General features: G+C 37.9%; 2 protein-coding genes and 1 long non-coding RNA gene across 8 annotated transcripts in view; 1 reads left to right on the top strand and 2 right to left on the bottom strand.

Moving 5' to 3' along the window:
* Window positions 1-9,382, top strand: part of psmd1 (proteasome 26S subunit, non-ATPase 1) — a 46,148-nt gene extending 36,766 nt beyond the window's left edge. Inside the window, exons 21-25 of one of the 2 annotated variants that reach the window (XM_036007543.1) lie at window positions 393-485; window positions 854-940; window positions 3,719-3,922; window positions 6,483-6,648; window positions 9,174-9,382. In XM_036007543.1, coding sequence (XP_035863436.1) covers window positions 393-485; window positions 854-940; window positions 3,719-3,922; window positions 6,483-6,629 — 531 coding nt within the window. In that variant the 3' untranslated portion in view covers window positions 6,630-6,648; window positions 9,174-9,382. Of the gene's footprint in view, window positions 1-392; window positions 486-853; window positions 941-3,718; window positions 3,923-6,482; window positions 6,649-6,735; window positions 6,759-9,173 lie in introns of those variants that run through there. The other variant, XM_036007544.1, reaches the window with a different exon arrangement.
* Window positions 6,557-7,179, bottom strand: LOC118496309. Its single transcript, XR_004898856.1, has 2 exons — window positions 7,010-7,179; window positions 6,557-6,794 (listed from the first exon to the last, which is right to left on the bottom strand). It is a non-coding gene; the product is annotated as an uncharacterized LOC118496309 (long non-coding RNA).
* Window positions 9,383-23,843: 14,461 nt separating the features above from the next.
* Window positions 23,844-27,044, bottom strand: part of LOC116055374 (arf-GAP with coiled-coil, ANK repeat and PH domain-containing protein 2) — a 55,057-nt gene continuing 51,856 nt past the window's right edge. For all 5 annotated transcript variants that reach the window (XM_031307341.2, XM_031307346.2, XM_031307342.2 and 2 more), the window contains one exon: window positions 23,844-26,808. In XM_031307341.2, the coding sequence (XP_031163201.1) occupies window positions 26,705-26,808 (104 nt within the window). In that variant the 3' untranslated portion in view covers window positions 23,844-26,704. The remainder of the gene's footprint in view (window positions 26,809-27,044) is intronic.

Here is a 27,044-nt window from a genome sequence, read left to right as displayed (position 1 = left end):
AAATGTCTGTTTACTACTGGACTCTTTTAAACACATCATTTTAACTAAGAAATCTTGATACGTTAAAAATGTTAGTGGAATAAATGATAGCTAGAAGAGGAGGCGGTACTTCAGCTCTTTGCTGTTTTCAACTTTGAATAAAGCTGTTTTTAGGTTCAACAAAAAACTCAAGAGACAAGTCTTTCTGACTGACTTTAAAAGTTCATTGGTGGAACAACCACGCTGCTAGCATGGCTAAAAATCACCACACGGCAAAGTGTTACATAAGTAGATTTTGTTTGACTTTCTGAAAGGATGTTGGAGGTATTTTCCCTCTAAAGTGGATCTGACGGGTTGATCATGGTGAGGTTATATAAAGTTACTAAACATCATCTCTTGTGCTTCCTGTTCAGATGCCCAAGGTGCAGTATCGTTCTAACTGTAAGCCCTCCACCTTCGCCTACCCACCAGCTCTGGAGGTTCCCAAAGAGAAGGAGAAGGAGAAGGTGAGAACTTAGGCGCCACGACAGATCCGCATGTTTTGCTTTCCTTTTTCTAAAATTATTAGTTGAGGAAAGCTGACCTCGCTTTATACTGATTTGTGAATAATTTTGAACCCTCCCTGTCAGACTCATCATTTCCTTGCCCGTTATATTTATTATTTCAGCATCTCTGGCCTATTTTTCACAGTTGCTTCATTTCACAGTCCTAGATGCTCTTAGAGAATGTAATGAAAGACCAAGCAGCGTTTATTTTGTGGTTGACTAGTTTTGTACATGTTTGTAGAAGGTCTGAGTGTCTATGGTATTGTCTTACATTGTGGAAATTCTCTCTCTCTCTCTCTCTCTCTCTCTCTCTCTCTCTCTCTCGGCAGGTATCCACCGCTGTTCTCTCCATCACAGCTAAAGCCAAGAAGAAGGAGAAGGAAAAGAAAGAAAAGGAGGAGGAGAAGATGGAAGTGGTGAGTGGAAATGCAGCCATAAAAAAGCCCTTGCCTCCCTCATTACTAATAATCTTGTTTATTTTCTTGTTTGTTTTCACTCTTTCCATTTTCAGTGGAGTCTGGACTAACAGTAACATATCTACATTGCAAAGTTATTCATTTATTTTTGTTTATTTTACAAGAATGAATGAGTGGTTTGGAGGAGGGAGTGTTATCTATTGCAATAGAAATATCTACCCTAAATTTACCAATTTTGTAGGTGGTCTCCTCCTTCTATTTAGACCCTTGCAATTTATTTTAAGTAATGTTAAGTATTGTTGGACTACAACAGTACATTCTTTCAAGTTGACCACATGGCAATGCAGCCCCAGCTTGTGTCCTGGTAGTGATGCTTTTAGTTTAAGCTTTACATACCACATGTGCCTCTTCCTGACTGCAAAACATTAGTACACACTTAACTGAATACCTCCTGGTATGCCGATAAAATCACAAAAATCCGGATACTTCATGGGGTATCTGAGGCAGAGCCATGCACCCAGTATACATTCTCTTCTGCTCTTTGACACCACACACGTACAGCTACCTTTTATTTCTTTTCTCAAAGTTCTCTTAAATCTTAAAGTTTCCGTTAATCTTTAAGGCGCTGACACACAGAGCTGATATTCGGCCGTTGGACAGTCTGGTGAGGTCAGTGACTCGAGTCTGTTCGGTGTGTTCCGTGCCATCGTCCGTCCGAGGGGCCGTCGGCCTTCATTTTGGCCGATTTGACATGTATAATCGGCGGGGCGGGCACTGCCGGCAGTCGGACTCAAATGACCCATCTGATTGGTAGAGTGCTAACCCGGAAACGGAGAGCGGAATGAGTGTGACTAGAGTCTCTCAAAATCTGACAAAAATCTTTTAAACTGACCTTTGCTGATCTGAAATGAAGACAGGCCATGCAGTTGCTGAATCTATTTCTCACTTAAAATGTTTTCAGAAACACGTTTCGGTGAACTATTTTAGTACAATATAAGATCGTATTCTGAACAAGCCGCCATGACAGTCTGTCTTTGAATTTCCAGAGAAACCAGACCCACGTGATGCGTTCGTCCAATCAGCTGCCGGTTTTCATTTTTGGGCGACAACACAGATTAGCGCCACCTGCTGTTATGGAGACGTATTACGTCTCGTCGCTTTGGTGTGTTCCGAGGCACTTTTTTGACCAACTCGTGGAGACTGATCAGTCCAACTGTCTTTTCTGCCGAGGGTCGGCCGTCTGGTCAGTGTGTCTGGGCCTTAACACTCACCCACACCCAGTGTTCACACAGACCGACTCTGTCAGTCCGGAGCCAATATAACTTTCATTGGGATTTTCTCTGGGCGTTAGCAGCGTGTTTGATCCGCTCTGCCACGCTACATCTCAGCTGTGGTGCTGAGAGATGAGCTTGGAAATGTCCAGCCTGCTCACGTCTCGGGTTTTTGATTTTATTTGGCTTAACTTATTGAGAAGGCTGTTGAAGGGAAGGTATCCACTCACACTGGGGTCAGACAGTTCAGAATTATTTGGTTGTCATTTACTGGACAGTTTTATAGAGCTGACTTCGGTTTGACCATTTTGTTTACGTTTAACTAATCTATTTACCCTCCACTGTTTTTTTTTTATTATTATTTTGACACTAAATATATCAACACTAAAATATGTTGAGTAGAATGATTGAGATGGAAATGGCAGGGCCAGTAAACAGGGTATTGATAAATACAGTGTACGTTATGTAGAATATGATACAATTAGTCGATTCATTAGGACTATTCAACCACTATTTTGATAATCAAACTATCATTTAAGTGATATTTCTAATTAAAACGAATTTGAAGAAAATTTGAAGAAATCATCATGGAAATAATTGATGGGTATTTTTCAATATAATCTGACGTATTATACACAATCAATTATTGAGAAAACAATCAGCATAGTAAGTATTGTTGCAGCCCTAAAATATTTTTATCATTTTAAATTGGGTAGATACCATTTGAGTGTTTACTTTTAATCGTAACAAGGCTGAGGATAAGTACATTGAAATAAAATCAGTGAGTGAGAAACCTACTGCTGTTGGTGATAAAAAAGAGGCCAGTGGAAACTCAAATTTAATCAGTCAAGAATTTGCAACGGCATCTAAAGTTCACAACTGAAGCCTCCAATTACAAACTGACCCAGAGGAGAGAAGGCAGTCTCACTGTTTCAGAACATCTGCAGGACGGGTCTGAAATCTACCTTTTGAATTGGTCTCAGTTCAGTTCACAGCTTTCATACATCTAAACAAACTGAACCAAACTGACAAATATATTAGAGTTGGTTCAAAACGCACCAAACAGGTCGGTGTGTAAGCACACCATGTCTCTGTCCCATCAAGGGCGCCAGAGATGGAAAGGACTGAATCGCAACAGAAAGAAGGAAAACCAGAATGTATTTCTCATAACTCCTCCAACTGTCAAATAATGTCAAACACATACTAAAAAAATTGATTCTGATTGTGGTGTGATTATGGTGGGTTTAAACTTAAACTTACTAATTGTGGATAATTATAATTGTTCCTCCAGAAATATCTGAATTGAATTAATGTAGTTTTTTTTATGCATCAAAGGCCAATTATAAAATGCATCCAAAGAGAGAGTTAAAAATAAATATAAACTGTTAAACCCCAGAAACGGAAGAAGACCCAACTGCAGATTTAACGTGGACAAGAACAGTACAAGTACATAGAGAAAAATTATGACAGTAGTCCTGATGCAGAAAATACTGCTTCTCTGTCACAGGAGGTCCAGGAGGCGGAGAAGGAGAAGGAGAAGGAGAAGGAGAAGGAGAAAGAGAAGGAGAAGAAGGATGAAGAAAAGGAGAAAGAGAAGAAGAAAGAGGCAGAGCCAAACTTCCAGCTCCTGGAGAACCCGGCCAGAGCAATGCCGGCTCAGCTCAAAGTCCTCAACATGCCCGAGACCTGCCGCTACCAGCCCTTCAAACCGGTAATCTCTCTCTCTCTCTCTCTCTCTCTCTCTCTCTCTCTCTCTCTCTCTCTCTCTCTCTCTCTCTCTCTCTCTCTCTCTCTCTCTCCAAATTATTCAAGAGGCTTTAGCAAAAACAGGTCAGGTGTGCAAGCACCCTATGTCTATTACTATTATTAATATCTGGCTCCATTTTGTTGGTATATAATGTCAAGGGTTAGTAGGGTTGGGTACCTTTCGTATCTGAACCAATACTATTTCCGATACCGGTACCTGAAATTCGGTTGGGGTACCCAACGGTACTTTTTTCGGTTCTTTCCCTCTGTAATTACAAAAAAATTATTTCAGTTGTAAAAATAATTCCAAACCTATTTACTTAGAACATTGTTATTTATTTAGAATATTTACACTGACAGAAATTAAACAAAAATAAAAATAAAACCCCTCCCTCTCGCTTCTCAAACCCATCCCTACAACCTATTAAATTGAATAATTATTAATTTCTTACTCACTGTAACTTTTATTCTTGTATTTGTATATTATATTTTAGCCTGTTTTATTTTCATCATGACTGCACTTTGGATTGCCTTGTTGCTGAAAGGTGCTTGATAAAGTTGCCTTGCCTTACAACCTCAGCCTGTCAGTCAGTCACCAGGGCACAAAAAACACTGTTGTGCCTGCTCTTCTCAGAGGAAGTGTAATGTCAACAGCACCGCGACTGCTTTCGGCTCGCCATTAATATCATATCACAGTGAAAGGTGTCTGCGTGAAGTTTTGAAAACTGTAACCACACTTGAAACCACTTTATCGGCCTCACTGTGACTTCAACAAAACTGCAGAGCCGACATAGTTTGCTCCGTCCGCACCCCTGCGCGCGTGTGTGTGTCGGACCTCTGCTCTCTGTCAATATGCAGAGAGGACAGATAAGCTTGCGCTTACTCTCGGGTACCGAAATTTGGCACCGTTTGATTTTACGTGAACCAATACTCGGTAGTACCGACGTGATTTGGTCGGTACCAGTAAAAGTACAGGGTTCGGTACCCAACCCTAAGGATAAATGTCAGTTAATGTTTTTAGTTTTTCTGCATCGAAGAGCAGAAGCTTCTTGTAAGAATCACCATGCGATGATGACAGAATGACACGTGGCGATCATCGAGGAAGTTCGCCACAGAAACTAATAGACCAAATTTTTATTCAGCCTGTTGGTTCATTTTGGCCTCTGTCGAACATCCCCAAGTCCAGAAACTCCGCTCTCTTCAGGCCTATAAACCAGACGACTGCAGTCCTGCTGTAAATGTTGACAGTTTTCCGCAGTAAATGGCAGGATGATGTGAGGTCACCCAATGAGCACTTACCCTAGTCCTGTAAAGAGGAAGTACTGTTTGATTTTGTGTCTAGCAAGCTAAGCTTTGAGTATTACATTGTAAGATGCTTGTATCAAGTGCCTAAAGGGTGTCTTAAGTTTTATAAAGCTGCTTTCCTTTTAAGGGTTTGTTTTTACATTCAAAGACGGGGTTAGGAAGTGAAGAGGTTTTACAGACTTATCTTGAAATCTGGTCAGTGTCGGGAGAATTTTTGAAACCCTATTATGTGGTTCAACTTACGTGAATATTTCCTGTCTTTGATTCTTCATCGAAGCTGAATGCTACCACAAATAAATTGTAAATCAAATACCAGAACCATTCAGTACAGATATTTGTGACCTTTACTTTTGAATAAATTAACCCTCCCAAATCCTGTTTTTCCCTCAGAATTTCTTGTTTGTCCACACCTTTGATTTATGGTTGTACCATTATCTCACAACTGAAATATTGTAGATGTGCATCAACATTTCTTGTGACAGTAGTTTAGCTTGACATATTTTGTATCTTTGGAAGACTGAGCGCCTTGGCTGGAATTTAAAATAAATTCCTGGGTGTGTGAACAAAGTTAGATTACCACATGGGGCCCAGACCTTCAGAGGGCCTGAATGCTACAGCTTCACCATGTAGTGTTTGTGGCAATTTGACTGATTGCTAATTTGTTTGGTAATACTGCATGTACCACTAAAAGCACGATATAATCAGAAATTATAGGCACCCAAAATTTAAAGACTAGTGCGGTCACCCAATGACTAGTTATTTTGTTTATTTCATATACTAACCGAAGCACACACAATGCACAGAAAGTGGGAGAAATGGCAGGTTTAATTAATTCTAATTCTCAATTATCGAACAAATTTTTGCCCTGAGCCTCCTAGTGTATTTATCTGGCCCTGGGAATTAAAAACAAAAAAAAAAAAGATTCCAGCAGGATTAGATTATTTAAAGATGAAATTCTTATGGTTATGACAAATATCAGCTGCTTTCTGCTTGGTCATTGGAGTTAAACCAGACTGTAGCACTCTTAACTGCTGAGTTCAGTTTCCTTCCAGCTGTTACATAAGCATCAAGGTTCCTTATCAACAGTGAAGAGTGAGATGTAAACAAACACAGTGTTCTTTGAGCAGGGAAACTTTAAACATCAATATTGATTGTATAGTGTGGCACTCAATCCATTTGCTAAATACTGTCGATTGATTTTTTTTCCTGTCTGTCACCAGCTCCACACGGGTGGGATCATCATCATGAAGGACACCAGTGAGGAGGAGGAGGAGCTGGTGGAGCCCGTCTCAGCTCACGGCCCCAAAATAGAGGAGGAAGAGCAGGAGCCAGAGCCACCCGAGCCGTTTGAGTACATTGACGAGTAGAAATGCTCTCACAGCAAAGGTATGCATTCCTGAACCTTGTTATTCATTCATAACTGAAGCAAAGCGTCTGCTGTTATTCAACGCACTGGTCTCGTTTGCCCGTCAGCTGTTATGGCGCTGACCAATCAGTAGTCTGCAGGTTTTCACGTCACCTTTTGGTATCCCCTCGGCTCGCTTGGAACCTCGACGGAGGTGATACTAAAATAAGTACCTGTTAGCTAGTACCAGGTACTTTTTTTCATAATGGAAAACCAAAAAAGGAGTAGAGGCGAGTCGAGCAGGTACCATGCAATGGAAAAACGCCATTAGACTTTCTGTCCCACCTGCTACTCCACAGTGTCTCTGCAGCTTCTTTTTAAAAGTCCCAAAATGTTTTGAACTTTGTAAGTATTAAATCACTGGATCGTGGCTGCCTGCAGTGTGAAAGTAAAGATACGATTACATACAATACTGTGTCGCTGACCTCCAGACACCTCTCTGGCTTTAACACACATAGCTGTCAGGCCGTTTTTAAATTGGAAATAACATTATGCGATAACACACAATGCAGGTCTGTGCTGTTGTTTCCAAGTTTAACCTGTCACTGACTGAGGAATGTAAACACCACTGCCATCTCTAAACACCAGCTCAGAGGGCAAACCTTCTCACTGTACTTGCCAATGAAGCTGGATGCTTAATATAATGATTCCTGGCTGCTTGTTGTGTTTGTGTTGGATCGGCTGCAGCCTGCCTCTCATGTAGGAGCTCACTGTTGCGTGTGATGAGACCGATGAGGTGTCAATGACCAAATTAGGGCCTCTGTGCATACTATGTCATCTCTTAATGAGGTCCAAGTGCTGTGTGACAGAGTAAACACTGCAGGATTGTGTGTTTGCCAGAGACAGCACGGCGGCCAAGCGGTTAGAGTGACCCTCGTTATAAAAGGTTTGATTCCTAGAGAAGAAATGTGTTCAGTCACGGTGCATTTGATCAGATCTGTTTTACTGACTGCATGTTTTCTGGTATGTAAGCCCCTAAATAGTCACGTTCCACCCATGCAGGTGTTTTCACTCAATGTACCTGATAAGAGCTCTTGTCAGGACTTGTTTTGGTGTGTAGAGATTCTCCTGTAGATACATGAAAGGCCCAATACTATGCTGATGTTCACTTCAACATCTCAAACACAACTTGAATGCATGTGGTTTGTGACAGCTGGGGCAGAAATGGTGCTGTACTTCAATCACAGTTTGCACCTTGCTTTTTGAACTATGATATAATATGATTAATTATAGCAGTCATGCAATGTCATAGCAGGAAAAACACGTGTACTTTTGTACACACAGTAAACATGGGAATCTTTTCCATCTCTATCATCCTCCTTTATGACATGAATGTGGCATATTAGTTTTTGATGCTTGGATTATTAAAGTTAAGTTAATCGTATCTAATCGGTACACATGTGTGTACTGTTTGGTTTTGTTTTGTTGTCTTTATTATCTATACCTGCCCTGTAAAGCGACTTTGAGATCGTGAAAAGCGCTATATAAATTCAATTTATTATTATTATTATTATTATTATTATTATTATTATTATTATTATTATTACTTAATTACATTAATACTGGCTGACAATAATTGGATGCCATTTAGTTTTGGCAGTTCCAGGTCCCTGGCATTGTGAGTGTTCTCGGTTCAACCTGAGCTTTTCCTGCTATAACCAGTTAAGTTGTCAACCAGTGACAGTTGCAACATCATCATTGTTTTGTGATGAGATCTAATGAGCTCTGGCTCAGCATATTACAGTATTATATTTAATTATTGTTTTGTAACTTAAATAAACTTAAAAAAAATACAGATCAATTCGATTTAAAAATGTCCACAGCTGAATTACTGATTCATTATTATTGATGAGCAATTGAGTGTGTTATATAATCTAAAAAAAAAAAAACACTCCACATCCATCAAAATAAATATCCCTTACAGTTTCATTAGATGAATAAGTAGACCATATACTATTATTGCTGTCCACCACTTTCTAACTTGATCAACAATCCCATCAACCCAGCAGATATAACAGTTATTCTATGCAGTGGTAGCTAATCAGCATTCAAATGCTTTCACTGTGTTTGTAACCTACAAGCAGCACCTGTAAACTGTGATGTTACGCTACTTTCATGTCATTTCGTATTTAACTGTCTGGTTTGTAAAAAGCATCAAGTTGTAATTTTAAAAGGGGACATTTTTCTCAGCGCTCCAATATCTCAGACTTTATGATGCAATAGTGTCTGAAAACCAAACAAACATGAATTCCTCATGAACCAAAGTCCGTTGTTCAGTTAAACCAAATTAAATGTAACAGTGCTTTGTTGTCAATGCACACTATTCTTAACCCTCACACGTCTTGAGTTGTCTAATGCTGTGAACTTTTGTTAGTTGTAAACATGGGAATCTTTTCCATCTCTATCATCCTCCTTTATGACATGAATGTGGCATATTAGTTTTTGATGTTTGGATTATTAAAGTTAAGTTAATCATATCTAATCGGCGTGTTTTTACTCTCCTCAGGCATCAGAAGAAGTGAGATCTCAGCATGTTGGTCCAGCGTGTCCCCTTTGTGCATCCATTTATTCATCCACCTCCCTGCTTCATTTCCTCTTTTTACACGTTTCTTTCCTGTGCTGCCTTTTCATTTGCCAGACAGGGAATGTTTTACATCTTCAAATTGTATAATTTTCTGTCCGTACAATAAAAAATGATGTATATTGGAGGCTGGAGATTGTGTGTGTGTTTTGTGTGTGTTTATTTGAGTGGATATTTTACCAGGTGTGCATTGAGGGAATTTTTCTAATCCCATATATTTAGACTGGTTTACATTCAGCACTCAGCTTCATACCGCCCAGCACTCTCTGTAGTATGTCATTAATAAGTCATAGCATAGTATGCCATATAAACTCATAAAAAAGCCATAGTATAGTATGTCAAACATTTCATTAAAGTCATAGTATGTCACAAAAATGTCATAACAAAAAGTCATAGTATAGTATGTCATAGAAATTTATACAAAAAAGTCATGGTATAGTATGTCAAAGTCATAGTATGTCTAAAAAAGTATAGTGTATATATAATTAGTTATCTTACTTGCTTATCATAGTTTTGTGTCGAAAAATTTCAAAAAGTCATAGTGTAGTATGTTGACATTTTTTTATAAAAAAGTCATAGTATGTTGAAAAGTCGAAAAAAGTCATAGTATGTCCAAAAAAATTCAGTCATAGTATAGTATGTCGAAATAATTCATAAAAAAGTCGTATGTCGAAAAATGTCATTAAAAAGTCGTAGTATGGTGACATTTTTTATAAAGTCATATTATATAGTATGTTGAAAAAAAGTCATAGTATGTTGAAAGTTTTAATAAAGTCATAGTATGTTGAAAAAAAGTCATAGTATATCAAAAATTCAGTAAAAAGGCGCAGTATAGTATGTCCAAAAAAATTATAAAAAAGTAATAGTATAGTGTCATAAAAAGTCATAGTATGTTGAAAGTTTTTATAAAAACATCATAGTATGTTGAAAAAGAAATTATAAAAAAGTCATAGTATGTCGAAACATTTCATAAAAATTCATAGTATAGTGTGTCGAAAAAGGTCATAAAAAGTCAGTATAGTACGGTGACATTTTTTATAAAAGTCATATAGTATGTTGAAGAAAAGTCGAAAAAAGTCAGTATAGTATGTTGAAAAATTTCATAAAAAAAGTCATAGTATAGTATGTTAAAAGTCATAGTATAGTGTCAAAAAATATAAAGTCATAGTATGGTATGTCAAAAAATTTCATAAAAAAGTCATAGTATAGTATGTCTAAAAAGTCATAGTATAGCATGTTGTAAAAATTCATGAAAAACAGTATAGTATGTCGAAAAAAGTAATAAAGTCATAGTATAGTGTGTCAAAAAATTTCATAAAAAAGTCATAGTATAGTATGTCGAAAAAATCATTAAAAAGTCATAGTATAGTATGTCGGAAAAATCATAAAAAGTCATAGTATTGTATTGTATGTTGGTATGGTGGCTGGCGTCTCCCTTAGAGATAGGGTGAGAAGCACAGTCATCCGTGAGGACTAGGTGGAGGGATTATATCTCCAACCTGGCCTGGGAATGCCTCGGGATCCCCCAGTCGGAGCTGGTTAATGTGGCTCGGGAAAGGGAAGTTTGGGGTCCCCTGCTGAAGCTGCTCCCCCCATGACCCGATACCGGATAAGCGGACGAAGATGGATGGATGGATGGATGTATTGTATGTCGAAAAAAGTCATAAAAAGTCATAGTATGGTGTGTTGAAAGTTTTTATAAAGTCATAGTATGTTGAAAAGTCGAAAAAAGTCATAGTATGTCCAAAAAATTCAATAAAAAGTCATAGTATAGTGTGTCGAAAAAGGTCATAAAAAGTCATAGTATAGTATGGTGACATTTTTTATAAAAAAGTCAAATTATATAGTATGTTGAAAAAAAGTCATAGTATGTCGAAAAAAGTCATAGTATAGTATGTTGAAAGTTTTAATAAAGTCATAGTATGTTGAAAAAAAGTCGAAAAAAGTCATAGTATAGTATATCAAAAATTCATTAAAAAGTCGTAGTATAGTATGTCCAAAAAAATTATAAAAAAGTAATAGTATAATGTGTCATAAAAAGTCATAGTATGTTGAAATTTTTTATAAAAACGTCATATTATAGCATGTTGAAAAAAAGTCGAAAAAAGTCATAGTATGTCGAAAAATTTCATAAAGTCATAGTATAGTGTGTCGAATAATTTCATAAAAAAGTCATAATATAGTATGTCAAAAAAAGTAGTATAGTGTGTCGAACAAAATCATAAAAAGTCATAGTATAGTATGTAAAAAATCATAAAAAGTGATAGTATAGTATGTCACAAAACTTTTATAAAAAAAGTCATAGTATTGTATGTCATAAAAAAAATCATGAAGTCATAGCATAGTATGTCATAAAAATATAAACAATTCATAATATAGTTTGTAATACAAAATCATAAAAAGTCATAGTTTAGTATGTCATAAACATTTCATAAAGTCATAGTACAGTATGTCAGTAAAGTCATAGTATATTATGTCAAAGATTTCATTAAAAAGTCATAATTTAGTAGGTCATAAAAAATCATAAAAAGTCATAGTTTAGTAAGTCACAAAAATTTCATAAAAAAAAGTCATGGTATGTCATGAAAATGTCATAACAAAAAGTCATAGTATATTATGTCATAAAAATCATAAAATTGCCATAGTATAGTATGTCATAAAAATCATCACAAATCATAGTTTAGTATGTCACAAATAACCATAAAAAGTCATAGTATAGTATGTCATAAAAAATCATAAAAAAGTCATAGAATAGTATGTCATAAAAAAATCATAAAAAAGTCATACAATAGTATGTCATAAAATTTCAGAAAATGTCATAGTATAGTATGTCATAAAAATATAAAAAAGTCATAGTATATAGTATGTCATAGAAAATCATAAAAAGGTCATAGTATAGTATGTCAAAAAAGTCATAAAAAGTCATAGTATAGTATGTCATAAAAATGTAAAAAAGTCACAATATAGTATGCCATAGAAAAGTCATAGTCTAGTAGTATGTCAAAAAAAAATGCATTAAAAAGTCATAGTTTAGTATGTCATAAATAAATCATAAAGAACTCATAGTATAGTATGTCATAAAAAATCATCCACTGGAATTGCTAATTTGAGCAAATAGCACTAGCATTGATGAGAAAACGTAATTCCCTCAACACTTGTGAGGTGCCACAACTGACAACCAGTAGCTTTCTACAAATTGTCATTCCTAACCATGTACGTTTTTGAAATGTAAGTTACATGAAAGTATTGAAATGGATGGCGGATTATTCAAATACATGCTTAATAGAAAGTGGAGTGAGAATATCAGTTTGAGTATTATACATCCAAAAATCCATTGTACTATTAGTAACAACTTCAATCCAACTATCCAACTTGTAAATGTACTCAATTCTTGCAGCAGCATTTTTTTTTCTTGTAGTTTTTGGCCTTCAACCCAAGATCGAGTTTATCATCTTCAAGTGGCCAGTTTCCCCAACCTAAGTGTGATTATATTTGGTAAATTAAGCTTCATGTGGAAAAGTGGTTTGGGAAGCGTTCAGGAAATGATAACACAGGCAGTTGTTTTCTGCATGAAATGTATTGGAATGCCACTCGTTTGATTTTTAATGCGTAAGACTGGTGGAAAAACGTCTTTGCTGTGAAGAAAGTGGTCAGTGAACCAGCGTGTGTACATTATAGCCAGACATTTAGTCTAATCAACTCCTCCCTTCACATTCCCAGATACTTGGTCATGGAGGATTGTTCAACAACTTTATCGACTCCTCAGACGCTCCGAATCTTTCCTTTGACCTTAACAACCACATCCATCATCATTATCACTCAGCACGTGATCCTGTGAGATGGAGGAAGAAGCATCTGCTGTTTTAATGATGCAGAACTCCATGTCAGATTCGACACATCCTAAATATAGAGACTGTTGAGTCCACAGCTGAGGGACAAACTTTCTATTATGGGATCACATTCCTGGAGATGCTGTAACACAATGTAGCCTCCACAGGAGGGAATGTTAAAGTGCCCATATTATGAAAAAAAACACTTTTTCTGGGATTTGGGGTGTTCTTTTGTGTCTCTGGTGCTTCCACACACATACAAACTTTGAAAAAAATCCACCCATGCTGTTTAGAGTGAGATACGGTTTCTGAATGTGTCCTGCCTTCAGTCTCTGGGTGAGCTGTTCAAAATCGGCACGGCTTGTGACGTCACAAGCTGAAACGAGCAGGCTAACCGCAACCAAAGCCCGTCTACGGAAAGCCGTTCCACTCCCTATTTAGCCCCATTGTACCTACTTTGGTTGCAGTTCCACCAGAGTTCCACTGGGGGTGATCACGGTCCAGTGCAAAATGAATGGGACCCTATGGAGCTAGACGGCTAAATTTGTCTCTTTCGCCTGATTGTCGATGAGAAATCTCAGATTTGATTGTAGTTTTTGCAAGTTCAACATGGATTATAGGTCGAAAGTTGAATGAACGAGTACTTATGCCCTTTCGATTTGTTATAGGTTGAGTCGTTGTTGCCCATAACACACTAGCATTCTGCTAATGAATGCTGATTGGTCAGTGAAGGACAGATTACGACCAGAGATCCCGCTTGACGGCATCCGAAGCAGAACCAGAATGCCAGAGTGAATATTTCGGCGTGGTCTTTAAAACATTAGCAAACCTCTTTCTAGCACGTGTATTAACAGGGAGAGTCTAACCTGTCAGCTGTGTTGTCGATGCCTCGAGAGAAAAAAGGAAGCGACTCAAAGCTTGCCGTAAAGCAGAATCTCTGGCCGTATATGTGTATGACGTCATTGACATTTTAAAAGGCTTTTTAGAACAAAAAAGCCACTTTAAAAAAATCTAACACCCAGCAGTGTGTATTTTCTTAGCCTCCCCTTTCAAATGCAACATTCAAATTACTAGACAAAAAATTATATCCTGAGAAAAGTGGATTTTGAGGGGTATAGTCCCATTCATTCTGCACTGGCCTGTGAGCGCCCCCTATATGGAACTCTGGTGGAACTGCAACCAGTTCAGAAGCCGGAAGTAACGAGAGAGTGGAACTTCTTCCCTTATTAGAAATTCTTTGCCGCAACCATTAGCTCGTAGTGTTAGCGTTAGCATGCTAACGCTAGCATGCTAACGCTAGCATGCTACCTCGTTCTCAATAGCAAAGCACTGCTACAACACACACAAGTTCACCATAATCTACAAAAGAACTACTTACATGTGCGTCCTCATTTAGAAGTCTCACAGCTAATCCTGCCTTGTAACTGACCAAAGTTGTAGAAACAGCCTTTTTTACTGTCTATGGAGCTAGCTAGCTGACATGATCTACATCTGAGCTACTGGGCATGTGCGAGTGCAATCAAAGATAGTACAGAAGAAGAAGAAGAAAAGAGGTCTCACTCTGTAGCTAAAACAGAGACCAGGTGAAAAGAGGATCTGCAGCAGTGAGAGAGAGCGGTGCAGTACAACAAAAATATGGTGTTTTTTGAAAATTAAACCATGTAAACCTATTCTGGTACAACCTTAAAATACAATTATGAACCTGAAAATGAGCATAACATGGCTGCTTTAAGTCACACTGCAACCCAAACACCCAACTGTTGGGTCTCTGTAAATTATAGTGTGGTCTAGACCTACTCTATCTGTAAGAAAAGTGCCCTGAGATAACTTGTGTTATGATTTGACACTATAAATTGAATTAAAGCGCGGGTGGGATGTAGATGTAGATTTGTCTGTGTGGAAAGTCTGCCTCTGTTCTTAGCCACGTCTCATACCTCAGACATACTCTCACATTTCTGTGATGGAGTGGACTTCATCCTCCTACCTCTGTTTGAATTGTAAACTAACGCATGATAAGAATCAGTTATTCACCAAACAACCTTTCGAAGCTTTCAGTCGTTTTTACACCTTCACGTTTTCCTTACTTACGACAAAGCATAGTTTTGCAGCATTGCTCCATCCATATGGAAGGCTACTTCTACATTTAACATGGTGGTCCTGGATGTTTTGGTGCCATAGGCAAACTCGTTCAGAGCCCTGTTTAAGCCATGCTAGCTGCGTGGCTCTATTTATGGCAACATCAATTGATCCACCAATTTGGCTGTCCAAACAGAAATATCTCGACAACTATTGGCCTTTCTAGGAATCAAACCTGTGACATTTTGCTTACAAATCCATGACTCTTACCTCTGATCTTAGACTTGTGCTTTTTAGGAAGTGTGAAAGATTGCAGCTCTAAATTCCCTAAAGAGTAGGCCTACAACTACAAAGCACCATAGAAGGCAAAAAGGATCCCTTGGTTGCATGGAGGCAGGCAGCCAACCAGCAGCGACTTATGTCTGTCAGTAAACCGACAAACCAAACATCAAGAAATGGAGGAGGAAGAGGAGAAGCTTTTGTGTGAGCAGACGGAGCATGTAGTCACCGTCTGTGGATGCAGTGGTGAGGACTGTGTCGATGAAAGGATGGAGGGTTTAGCAGCACTGCTAAAGCAAACAAGTGGACCCACCAGAGAGCTCAATGGTCAGGTCAGTGAGTGTGTGGCCTGCGGACAGGGTCGAGGTCTCGGAGAGTTTTTGGCTGGACCAGCGAGTGATGAGCCGGTGGTCCATGATAGAGCTCTGGATTGAGCAGACTGTTCTGTCTCCTCTGAATGGAGGTTCACGCTGAACAAACTCAGGATGTTGTGGATGTGTTGGCCTCAGCGGCCTCCAACTCGTAGGTTTCCTTCTATCTCTGACGGTGAAAAGATAGTGACCTCCTGCAGCAGACTTTGAAGCAGCATAGAGTTAATAGAAACAGTTCCATTATGCTTACTTACTCCTTTTTGGCCAGAGTTCAAATGCCACAGGTTCACTTTTTGTGAACTCTCACACTGTCTCATCCGTGTCCAAAAAGATGGAAATGACCACTAAGCTGTTGGAGTTCAAGATAAAATAAGATAGACTTTATTATTCCGAAGGAAATTTGTCTTGGACACATACAGTATCTGCTGTTTAGAAAGTACAAAATAACATACAGTATACAGTACCTACATACACAGACTGTCACCAGTCCACATGCACGTGCGCACACACACACACATACTACCTACAGTATATGCACAGACTACAACTAGCCAACAAATTGCCCTTCCGTACGACACACCTGTAGTCACATAATAATGTAGGCCTATGTGCAGTAAGAGTAAGGCTTACAGCAGCTTCATCAACAAAGACAGTAACATTAAGAATGTTAAGCATAAAGCATTGTGCAGCCCAGTTACTGCTCCTGCACAGGACACTGAACTAGTGCTAAAACAATTAGATTGATATTTGATCAACCACGCTCTATTTAAAAAATGCATTTATTAAAAAGGCAAAAATGCCAAATATTTGCTTTTTCCAGCCTCTTAAATGTGAGGATTAGAGCTCGACTGACACTGGATTTTTTAGGCTGATACCTCTGAGTCTTAAAAGTCTGATAACAACATTCATCTTTTAACACAATATTAAAGATTTATTTTATTGATTAATCTGCATGTAATTTTCTCAATCAAATAATTATGTGATCGTGGCCGGGTTGGTTCAGTGGGTAGAGCAGGCGCACATATATTGAGAGGTTTATGCCTCGACGCAGAGGTCCAGGGTTCGAATCTGACCTGTGACGATTTCCTGCATATCTTCCCCCTCTCTCTCCCCTTTCTCACCTAGCTGCCTTATCAATTAAAGGCGGAAAAGCCCAAAAAATAATCTTAAAAAAAATAATAATAATCACGTGATCCGAAAATGTCAGTATTGCCCAGACCCAGGAGTCCTAATGCTTGTTCTATCCGACCAACAGTTCAAACAACAAATGTACTTAATTTCCAGTGATACAAAACAGAGAAAAGCAGCAAGTTGTCAATTTTAGGAAGCTAGAAATGGAGAATGTTTGGCATTTTTGCTTGAAAAAATATCATAAAAAGATAAAGCTCTGAACTCTGGTTGGCTAAAACAAGCAGTTTCAAGTGATTTCTGACATTTTATAGCTGTAACCATTAATAAGTAGACAGATGACTGAAATAGATAATCAAAAGATAGATAATTGTTAGTTGCAGCAGTTACACCAAATGCACTTGTTGGTCATAGTTTAATGACATTTGTGCCACGGAGAAAGTTGGTGAAAGGCATGCGCTGCCTGTTTACTCAAACCCTGCCCTTCCTCTGTGACTAAAGTTTACTGTGTTGACGTGCACTCGGCCCTTCTGCACCCAGATAGGGCGACTGATGTCAAAACAGTCTGAAGAGTTATGTAATGCTCTGAGTCGGTGCTGGCATCCGTCAGCAGCAGCTGACCAGGACAAGTGGCAGGTCGAAGCACTGCATTTAATCCCTGAACAAGACTTTATTAATGATTAATTTAATTAATTAATGACCTTCTTGAAGCTTCTGAGCTCTGTGCTTGAATTCCACAACTGATGAGAGTTGTCTGGACTCTATTCTGTTGGCTGCTGGCGACATGGACTCGAGGAACTATCCTGAGACTCAAAGTTTAAAGATGGGACTCCCTTCTCTTCCCCCAGCAACAGCAAATACTGTGTAGAGAAGAAAAAATGCAATAATGTCAGAGAAGCTGGCATACCAGTGAAACAAACTGGTATATAGAGTTAAGATAAAAATAACCACATTTTGCTTATTTATAGCTTCATCTGCCCAAATAATTAACCACTAATCATAATATTGTGTTGCACAACCATTGCCACTGGTTTATTAAAAAAATGAAGAGACTTGAGATTGCTGCCTTTTTTTTGAGCATCATCAGCATTAGTCAAATGATCATTAGTCATTTTTGTAAGTAAAAATGCTAAACATGCCACACATCTTTGGGCTCTCCATCAGACAAAACAAGCAATTTGAATATGTCAACTCAGGTTTTGTGAAATTGTAATGGGTCACGATTAATCGCTTGGGCTTATACAGTAAGTGCCTTGCTTAAGTGTGCTACAACAGTACATGTTTAGGGAAGAGAGGGTTGGTAATTTACTCTTCTCTCACATGTTCCTAGTTGGTTTGGGAATTTGAACCTGCAACTGTCTGGTTACAAGCCCGTTTGACCTTTACATTCCTACTGTCTGAATATTTATAAGGCTGTTATAATTCCATATTTTTTATTTCAAATAAATCATGTCAAATGACCAAAACAAACAATATTTTTTGTCCATCTCTCAACACTTTCGGACTGTATTACTCTGTATGTTTCTCTCAGCCAAAAGCCCTTTGGTTCCCTAAAGAAATTTTTATTTAAAAAACAAGAAAAACAGAGCAACAAGTATAGCTTCACTTCAAAAAAAAGAAGAAAAAAAAGAAAGTAAGCTCAGTAACTTCCTAAAACAGCTGGGAACTGTAGTTTTTAGCAAACACTGAGCTAACAAAGGAGCACCTTACTTTTTGAAGTAGAATTAACCTATTACTTTATCAATTTATTTTGTTATCTCGACTGAATGCATTTGTTTCCAAACGTCCCTCTCCACTCAAACATGTAGGATCAATTCATTGTTAGTTTTGGTCTTTAAATGGGATTTGTTAACAATAAGATATCATCTACAATATCACAACACTCCTTGTTTAAATGTCTCATCACATTGGGTGTTTAGGGAGAACAGTGTTGGTAATTCTTCCTCATGTTCCCAAGTCTGGGAAATGTATGAGGCAGGGTTCCCACTGTCCAAATACTCTTTGGATTGGAGGAGCACTGGCTGAATGCTCCCTCAGTCTTAGAGGAGGTTTCCATCCTCTGTGTCAGAACAGCTGGACACCAGACCTCCCCAGCTGGGGAGACCTGCTGGAAATGCTGACGCCTGACAGCTCACCGTGCTGTGGAGCAATGCTCTCTGGGGAGGCTTCACTCAGAAATGGAAGAATAAAAAAAATTGCCAGCTGCCCATTCTGGATACGCAGGCTGCTACAGACAAACTAAACAGGTTCTAGTTCTGGAGAATGAAGGGTAGATCTGCAGCCTGGTGAAGGTAGTGCGTGGTACAACGCGTTACTGCACGTTGTCTAACACCTCGGCCGCCACCACCTTTTTCCTCTCCTTGTCAGTGTGAGTGTGGTGGAGGACATTGTGGAATGAAAGTGTGCTCATAACACTGTGCCTATTCATGCCGTCAGTCCATTCATCAGCATTTAGAGAATACAAGCTGAACTGTTTGGATTCCCAGCACAAGGCCGCTCCAAAATGTGAAACCTGAACCTTTCTGTTCAGTGTGAACACGACGGAGTAAATATTAGCAATTATGGCTGAAGATTTGGAGGCCAAGACTGTGCTGTGTAGCACAAATGCTTAAACAGAGCAGTGTTTCTGCCTGGAATAAGGCTTTTTCTTTTATATAATTTTTTCTCAGAGGCAGAGATGAAGCTCGAACCGATGAAGTTCTGACTCACTACTCCCTGCCATGTCTTTCAAATACCCAACTGTGGACAGTAGTGGAAAGCAAAATTTACTCAAATCTACTGCTACTTTAATCTACTTTATACTTCTACTCCACTATGTTTCATAGGCAAATATACATAGGCATACTTTTTATTCTACATTTATTTGACAGCCGGAGTTACAATGCAGGACTCTTACTTGTCTTTTTACATTGCTACTTCAACTTAAATAGGCCACTGTTGTCTTTTGCTGAGCTACGGCTATTGCACACACAATTGAGACTCAGATTTGTTATCTATTACTCTAACACTTTAAATTATCTAATTGAATGAGAACGTCAGAACCAAAAACATCTACACTGCCCAAAAGTTATATACTTCAATTGTGGCTAAAACAGTACACTTCAGACTATAAATGTATTATTTAAATGAGAAATAGTTTTTGCCCAAAAGAAAAAGAATGAAATGATGATTGGAGAGAGTACTGTTGTAACCATTTTCCCCACAAACACCATTCTAATTTGAATTTTAAATCGATTGGGCTCTAAATAGTTTTGTTTTTCTTTAAGCCCTCTGCAGTCTACTCAGTGGTTAGATTGAATATGTTTAAACTGGGATTTGTCAGAGTCCATAGTATATTCAGCTGATCCATTTCCAATAGTGCTACCCCTAGGCTAACCTTCTGTTGTGAAGTTTTAAGAATAACTTTGCTAAAGCAACAGCCTGTTAACTCCAGCTTATTATTGGGCAGTTGACAATGAAACAGGAACTGTTTCTGTTTAAATCTGCACACATTTTGATGCTAAGCTTCCAGTTCCTTTAATCAATGACTGGTGATGTCTTCTCTTCTTATTCAACTGTTGCTTAGAGGTAGCTTTGACTCTTTCTGCCCTTTCAATTGTCAGTCTGGTTTAACCCTTGTACAGCGCATTGTTATCCATGTACAAAACATTCCTTTTTTTGCAAACCCTTCATAAATAAAAGCAATTTGTAAAGTGGTCTTTCTACACCCTAAAACCATAAAAGACCATTAAAAAATATAGAGCTGTCCCCTCAGCCATCAAGTTTTTGAATCAAAGAATCTCAGGTCTACACATGAATCCTGCAAAAATATCTTCGAGTCAGCAAGTTAGTCAAATAAACAGTGACTTTACTTGCAGTAACTATTAACTAATGTTAATGTTCCTGAAACTATAGTGTCAGTAAATGAAGTGAAGCAAAAAATATTTAAACTTGGTTTTTGCATTGGAAGTAAGTGAAATGATCTCATCCAGCTGGCGTTTAAAAGAAATATATATATATATATATATATATATAAATAAGACTTCAGTCACCATTGGACTCGGTGACTTGTTAACATGAATACGTTCTGCAGTTTGGTCCCTGGCAGTCAGAGTGGCATTAATGGGGCTTGGCCCTCTCAGCGTTTGTTCACATGGTGTTTTTATGGAGGGAAACGTCTCCAGCAGTGGCCCTTCATTTCTCCACAGGCGAGCAGACCGCAGAATTCCTGGAAAAGGCCTGGTGGCCGATTCACAAAGCAAAGCCTGTGAGCCAGGCACAGACGGGCATCAGATGACCTTTGAACTCAGATATAAACTGGCATTTATAGATGGTATCTGGTGGAGACTCTGTAGCAAAAATGCACTGTGCTATAATAATAACTAGGCAGGAGGAGTACCTAATTGTATTTGATAATTATTTTCTAACATACTAAAATGAATTTAGCTTTTTATGTTTCTGCAAGTTTTTATTTTCTTTCTTACTACTGCACAGGGTTTGAACAAAACTGACAAATACCAATATCAGCCTCAATAATCCAGTATATTTGAGGCTACAATTCCTATACCAAGTTTCTGATATAACTTCTAGATAGAAATGTTTGAAATAATAGTTTTTGTGAATCAAAACTGCTGACACTTCTCAAGTTTCAAAATGGCCACCAAGTCTGTTGCCTTTGACCCTGCAGCCATTGACAGTAAACCCACAGTTGTACTGCATATTCTTTATTTGTGTCACTCTGCTTCATTCTTCTTTGTCACATCACAGTTCACACACACACACCATTTTGTGAGATGTGATGCAAGAAGAAGAAAAGCACACTGACCCTCTCCTCTATGTTTCAGAAGGTTGTTCTGCATGTTTAACATGAGTGTGTCCAGTAGTATTGAAATGAATTATGATCGTGCTATCATTGTTGAAAAAGCGATGTGTTTTCAGGAACATTAGTTTGAAGCAGACTAAACACACACGTTGGCCGACTGTACACACACACTGACGACTATAAGTCATTTGAAGTGGTGGGCACTACTGGCCCGCATGCCTCTCATTTAAAGAGCACCAGAAATAAACATGCTGTAATTATTAAAGGTGGAATGGGACTGGGTAATATATCCACAGATGTGTATCAAGATTGGCACGGGGAGAAATTCATGACCTCACCAGTGTACATTAACGAATGAAGCCTCTTTGTTTAAAATAATAATTTCCATCTAAGTTTATTGTTAAACAAAGTCTGAGCTGAGTTTAAAATTAGAGCCATGTAGGTTTAGTTTATTTGTTGTGACTTAACAGGTGGAGCGATAAAAAAATGATAAACTGCTAAAAACTATAAACACAGAGCAGAGACACATCCCTCAAAAAAAAAAATAGTAGGATTTATGTGAGGCTTTAAACCAACTTCTCAAATAAAGTGAATAAATTGAGCAAACTCAGACTTACATGAAGTTGCCTTTCAGGATCCTCAGCTGCATTTTCAGGCTGCACAGGTCAAGATTTGTTTGCCTCCAAATATGAAAGACTGAAAGCAGCCCTCCCCCCGCTGGACAGATTCCACTGCTGTTTTCTAAAAACTTAACAACCCAGTAAAGGCCGCAGAAGTAGTAACAAACAAGGAAAACACAATGTGATGAAGTCGAAACAACAAAATAAAAACATCACTAACAAAATTAATTTCTGAGCAGTGGCATGGGAGCTCCTGTACTTTTAACACGGGTCAGGGAGGAAGACACTATAAAATGTGACCCCCAAATATTCAGTGAAAGGCCTTTACAGTGTGGACAATTAGGCTTTCTACTCTAAACCACATACAAGCATGTGTACTAGTATAAATATATAACATTTTCTGCCTGTGGGATACTGTACTGAAGGACAAGATGTTCATCTACAAATGTAACTCTTGCTTCAGTACTTATTGACACATTTTTATGACGAATAACTGCAACTAAAATCCAGTGTTGGAAAAATCATCAAGATCCTGATTCTTGGTGTTTGTGTCTTACATTAAAGTTTAGTCTTTGACTCACACTCTCATTCAGCATGATGTACAATGATACAAAATAGCTGAAATTACACATTATGAGCAACACATGCAGAGAAATGGAAGTGACAGAGCCTCAGTCGAAAACAAGTATTTTAGACCCTCTCATTATATTGAATACAATATAATGAAAATAGTCTAAAGTGGATAATTATCTTGTTTATAAAAAGCAAAACATAATGGGACAATTTTGTAATGTTAGTAGACCAAGTGCACAATGATGAATTACTGCTTTGCCTTGCTCTTGATTAAGAGGAAATGCTCCGCCTTTGAGAGGAGACTCGGGACACCTTTGAGGGCTTTTTTTTTTTTTTTTTTTAGATAATTTTTTTATTATTTAACATACAGAACAGATAAACACAATTGAACAAGAACAAAAACCCTCACCCACCCTCTGCGGTCTCGAGGAAATCAAAAACAAACAAATACTTTGAGGGCTTTTTGAAAGAGGGAGAAAATTGTAGAAACCTTTTTGCCTCGAATTATTTTGTGCGCTTGTGTGTATTGACAGTAATTATTTTCTTTATTTCATCTAGCATATCATTTGATAATGCCCTTACAGAAACTAAAATGTATGTAGATATGTTTGACTGCATCTTCGCGTGGACATACTTCAGGTTTTTAATAAGTATTTGAAAACAAATTAATGACAAAGTACTGAACAAAGAAATCAGCCCAGGAGAGCAGTAAAACAATTTTTTTTTTCACACAAGCATCTTAAATGAAACAACCTAAACAATTTCAAATACCTGTTTGTGGACTATGGCACCAGCACACAACTTTGTGCTGACAAACACATTCCTGTAATGACTTTAATGAAGCCAAATGAGGCAAAGTGGTTGTAATTAAATCTTCAGATAAAGCACCAAAAAAAAAATTAAAAAAAAAATACACATTTGGTGATGAATCCTCAATCCATATGTATTGAAGTTCTTACATATTACAGGTAGAATATACAGTACATGTATACTGGTACAGACGGGCGATATAAAATGGGCTAAAATGACTGAAGGATACAAAGAACAGCATATACAAAAGCTTATTTAACGATTCAAGTACCACTAATTTTATACTTCAGTTCTCTGGAGAGTTAAAAAGCAACTGTACAAAATGTACAAGAAATGTATCCCATGTTGCATTGGCCAAAGGTTTGCTCTGCGCTTCTTATAATATCTTATTATATAATTTCAAAGAGAAGATTTTAAAGTTTAAAAAAAAAAAAAAAAATCAGATCCTACAGTACAGAACACATAACATCTATCAGGAAAGTTGCAGAATTTATTTCTGGAATTTCAGTGCAGTCGTCTGAACTAAATCAAACAAACACTCTTTAAGTGAAAATGTTTCTTTAACAACGTATCACATGAACTGCCAGTGGCCCTACAACTCAAGTCATACACCTTTACAGAATTTCCACAGAGTGTAATATTTCATAACATATCATTTTGCAGACTGTATGTACGGTATTTCTGTAAAGTTTTACTTTACAGGTCTGTAATTTCCAAAATTATTTCCTGAAAAGTTTACTTGAAATGTCGATGTAATTTGCTGCTATTATAGGGAAACAAAGACAGGGTTTAATAAGTACACGTCCAATTAACTAATGTCAATAATCTGCCTGCATAACAGAGTATTTTAATAAGTGCACAGCAGGTCAGCTGAACATGCAAACATTGATATTTGTCAACAGGCATACACTTCACCATATAGGGAGAATTTAAGATATAATCCTTAAGCTTTTCATGAAATCAAATTTTTTATTTATTATTTATGCTCAGCATTTTTTCAGCAATAGCCATTCAATGTATTTACATTCAGTAATTATCTCTCTTTGTTAGAGCCAGGGTCCGCCTTCAACACACTGGATTCAAATTGCCTAGCAATACACAGGTAACAAAATCCAGAGTACGTGTTTATAATTTAAAGTAACTATCAAAGCATGATGACTAACTCCTTTATTAAAACAACGTGAGTTTGTCTGGCTGCGCTCTAAACAGGTAAAGCACTTGCTGTTTCCACGGTAAACACGGGTGTTGCCAGATCAACCAGGACTGAAATCTAAAGTAGTAACTTAGTTTTAACTTTAAGTTTCCAATATTGGATAAACATTTACTTGGGTTTAATGGAGCTTCTTTCAGGGAAAATCTTATATTTCCTATAATTAACATCAAATTACAGTTATTTTCAGGAAACTTCCTATAAAATTGTTTTAAAATTACAAACCTGTACAATACAGTGTTACTGGTATTTCTAGAATCAACAGGAATAAAATGGCCGTATATACTATATAGGTCGATATTATTGTAGAGTTCTTTAAAGGTTTTATATAAGAGATTTTGAACAATAATATTGCAGCAAACAACTATTATAACTATTTATACTCGCGCGTGGTGCTCACGACACTAGTCGCAACTGAGGAAAGGCTACCGACTTTGCTATTTCTACAGACTAGAAGAAGAAGAAAAGGTAAACAACAGCAGAACTGGCAGCAAATGCTTCGATTTGATTCAATGACTTACTTCGTCGGATCAAGCCTTTCATTCATCCTGGCGCGCCAGCGAGATCTACGTCATTTTGACGTCATATTGGCGTGCGACAGGTCAGGTGCGGCGACTGTAAAGAGGCCTTAAGACAGTGACCTCCCACACAGCATTGTAAAAGGGAGCTGGCAGAGTGCAGTTCAACGTTCAGCTGAAGGCGACCTAGTGCCTAGTGTACTTACCTCAGCACTTGACATTGTTCACAAAAGATTAACTTTATTCCGTTAATCTCGTCATGTGTTCAGGGGCCGCTTTCTCTGTCTTGCTGAGAACACGAAGGGAGGGGGGGTGTGGCTGCCACACCCATTTGTTTTTGTCTGAGATGCTGGTGCTCTAGTGCAACATCTAATGGTTCTGAATGTCCTATATAGAACCTTTAACTCTACATCTTAACATCTACATCTTATTAATATCAGCATGAGGCTGAATCTACAAATTAACAATCACCTCAACACGACTGAAGCTATTTTAATTCCACGAAAATCAGGACGCTGAAGGGCTGATTGCTCACTGGCATGTACTGCAGGTACTGATGTGATGCCAGGACAAATTATTCAGAGGAAAGTGTTTAAAAAATAACCATTTAAAAATTAAAATAAACTATCATCTATTAAACATTGCAGACCAGCAATAACATGTTTACTAAATCAAAGTTTTACCATCAAAACTGGTAAACATCAGTGGCGATTTAAGACAAAGGGATTTGTGCAAACAAGTAAAAGCATAATGTCGCGTATATGCTGCTGAGAGTTCACTAAAGCAAAACTTTGATATAAAAAAAGATGCCTATGATCATAAAGAGAATCCTATTGAAAAGGAAGGAAGCACTTAAACATTTAAATGAAGTATTTAACAGTCTGTCATGCACTTGTCTCTTTCAACACTGTACCATTCACTTAGTGTGGTCCTACTGGAAGCACAGTTTAAAAATAGAAAAAGGTGAGGTTTGCTGTTCACAGCAGTTCCCCTTCACTTAAATGAAGTGCCTTCAACAAGGGCTGTAAACACAGCTGCAAGAATACAATTTGATGAAATGGCGCTTCGGCCACATTAGGTATAGTAACATGAGTCCAGCTGTGGCAGCAGCACTGACCAGCTTTAATGCTGAATGATGTTGGAGGGAAAGTGGACGACGTCTTTCCATGGAGATCTTTTTGTCTGTCTTGGGTTGAGGAGACAGTGTCTCTGAGTGCTAGCGGACGGTGTTTCTGCTGGGTCAGGGTCGTTGCGGATCGTACTGCTGGTAGCGGTTCAGCTTGTCCGGGTCGTTGGAGGCCATGTGGGTGAAATCCTGGAAAATGTCCTGGTAGGTTTCATCTCCTGCAAGAGAAACAAGAACACAAGATATCAACAACAACAACAACAACAACAACAACAACAACAACAACAACAACAACAACAAAGGCAAAACATTACAGAGAAGTCAGACAGAGCATTGGTTCTATTCATTTGTTATGCACAATTATCTTTCCTGACTTTCCTCTAATTTTTTTTTTTTTTCAGGCCTTCCAATTACACAATCTGAGAGGGAAAAATCTCTTTTGTAAAAACGACTC

This window comes from Sander lucioperca, chromosome 11, assembly GCF_008315115.2.
Source record: "Sander lucioperca isolate FBNREF2018 chromosome 11, SLUC_FBN_1.2, whole genome shotgun sequence".
Lineage (NCBI taxonomy): Eukaryota > Metazoa > Chordata > Actinopteri > Perciformes > Percidae > Sander > Sander lucioperca.
The sequence above is the reverse complement of the archived record's forward strand: the minus strand, read 5'-3'. Positions and strand labels throughout refer to the sequence as shown.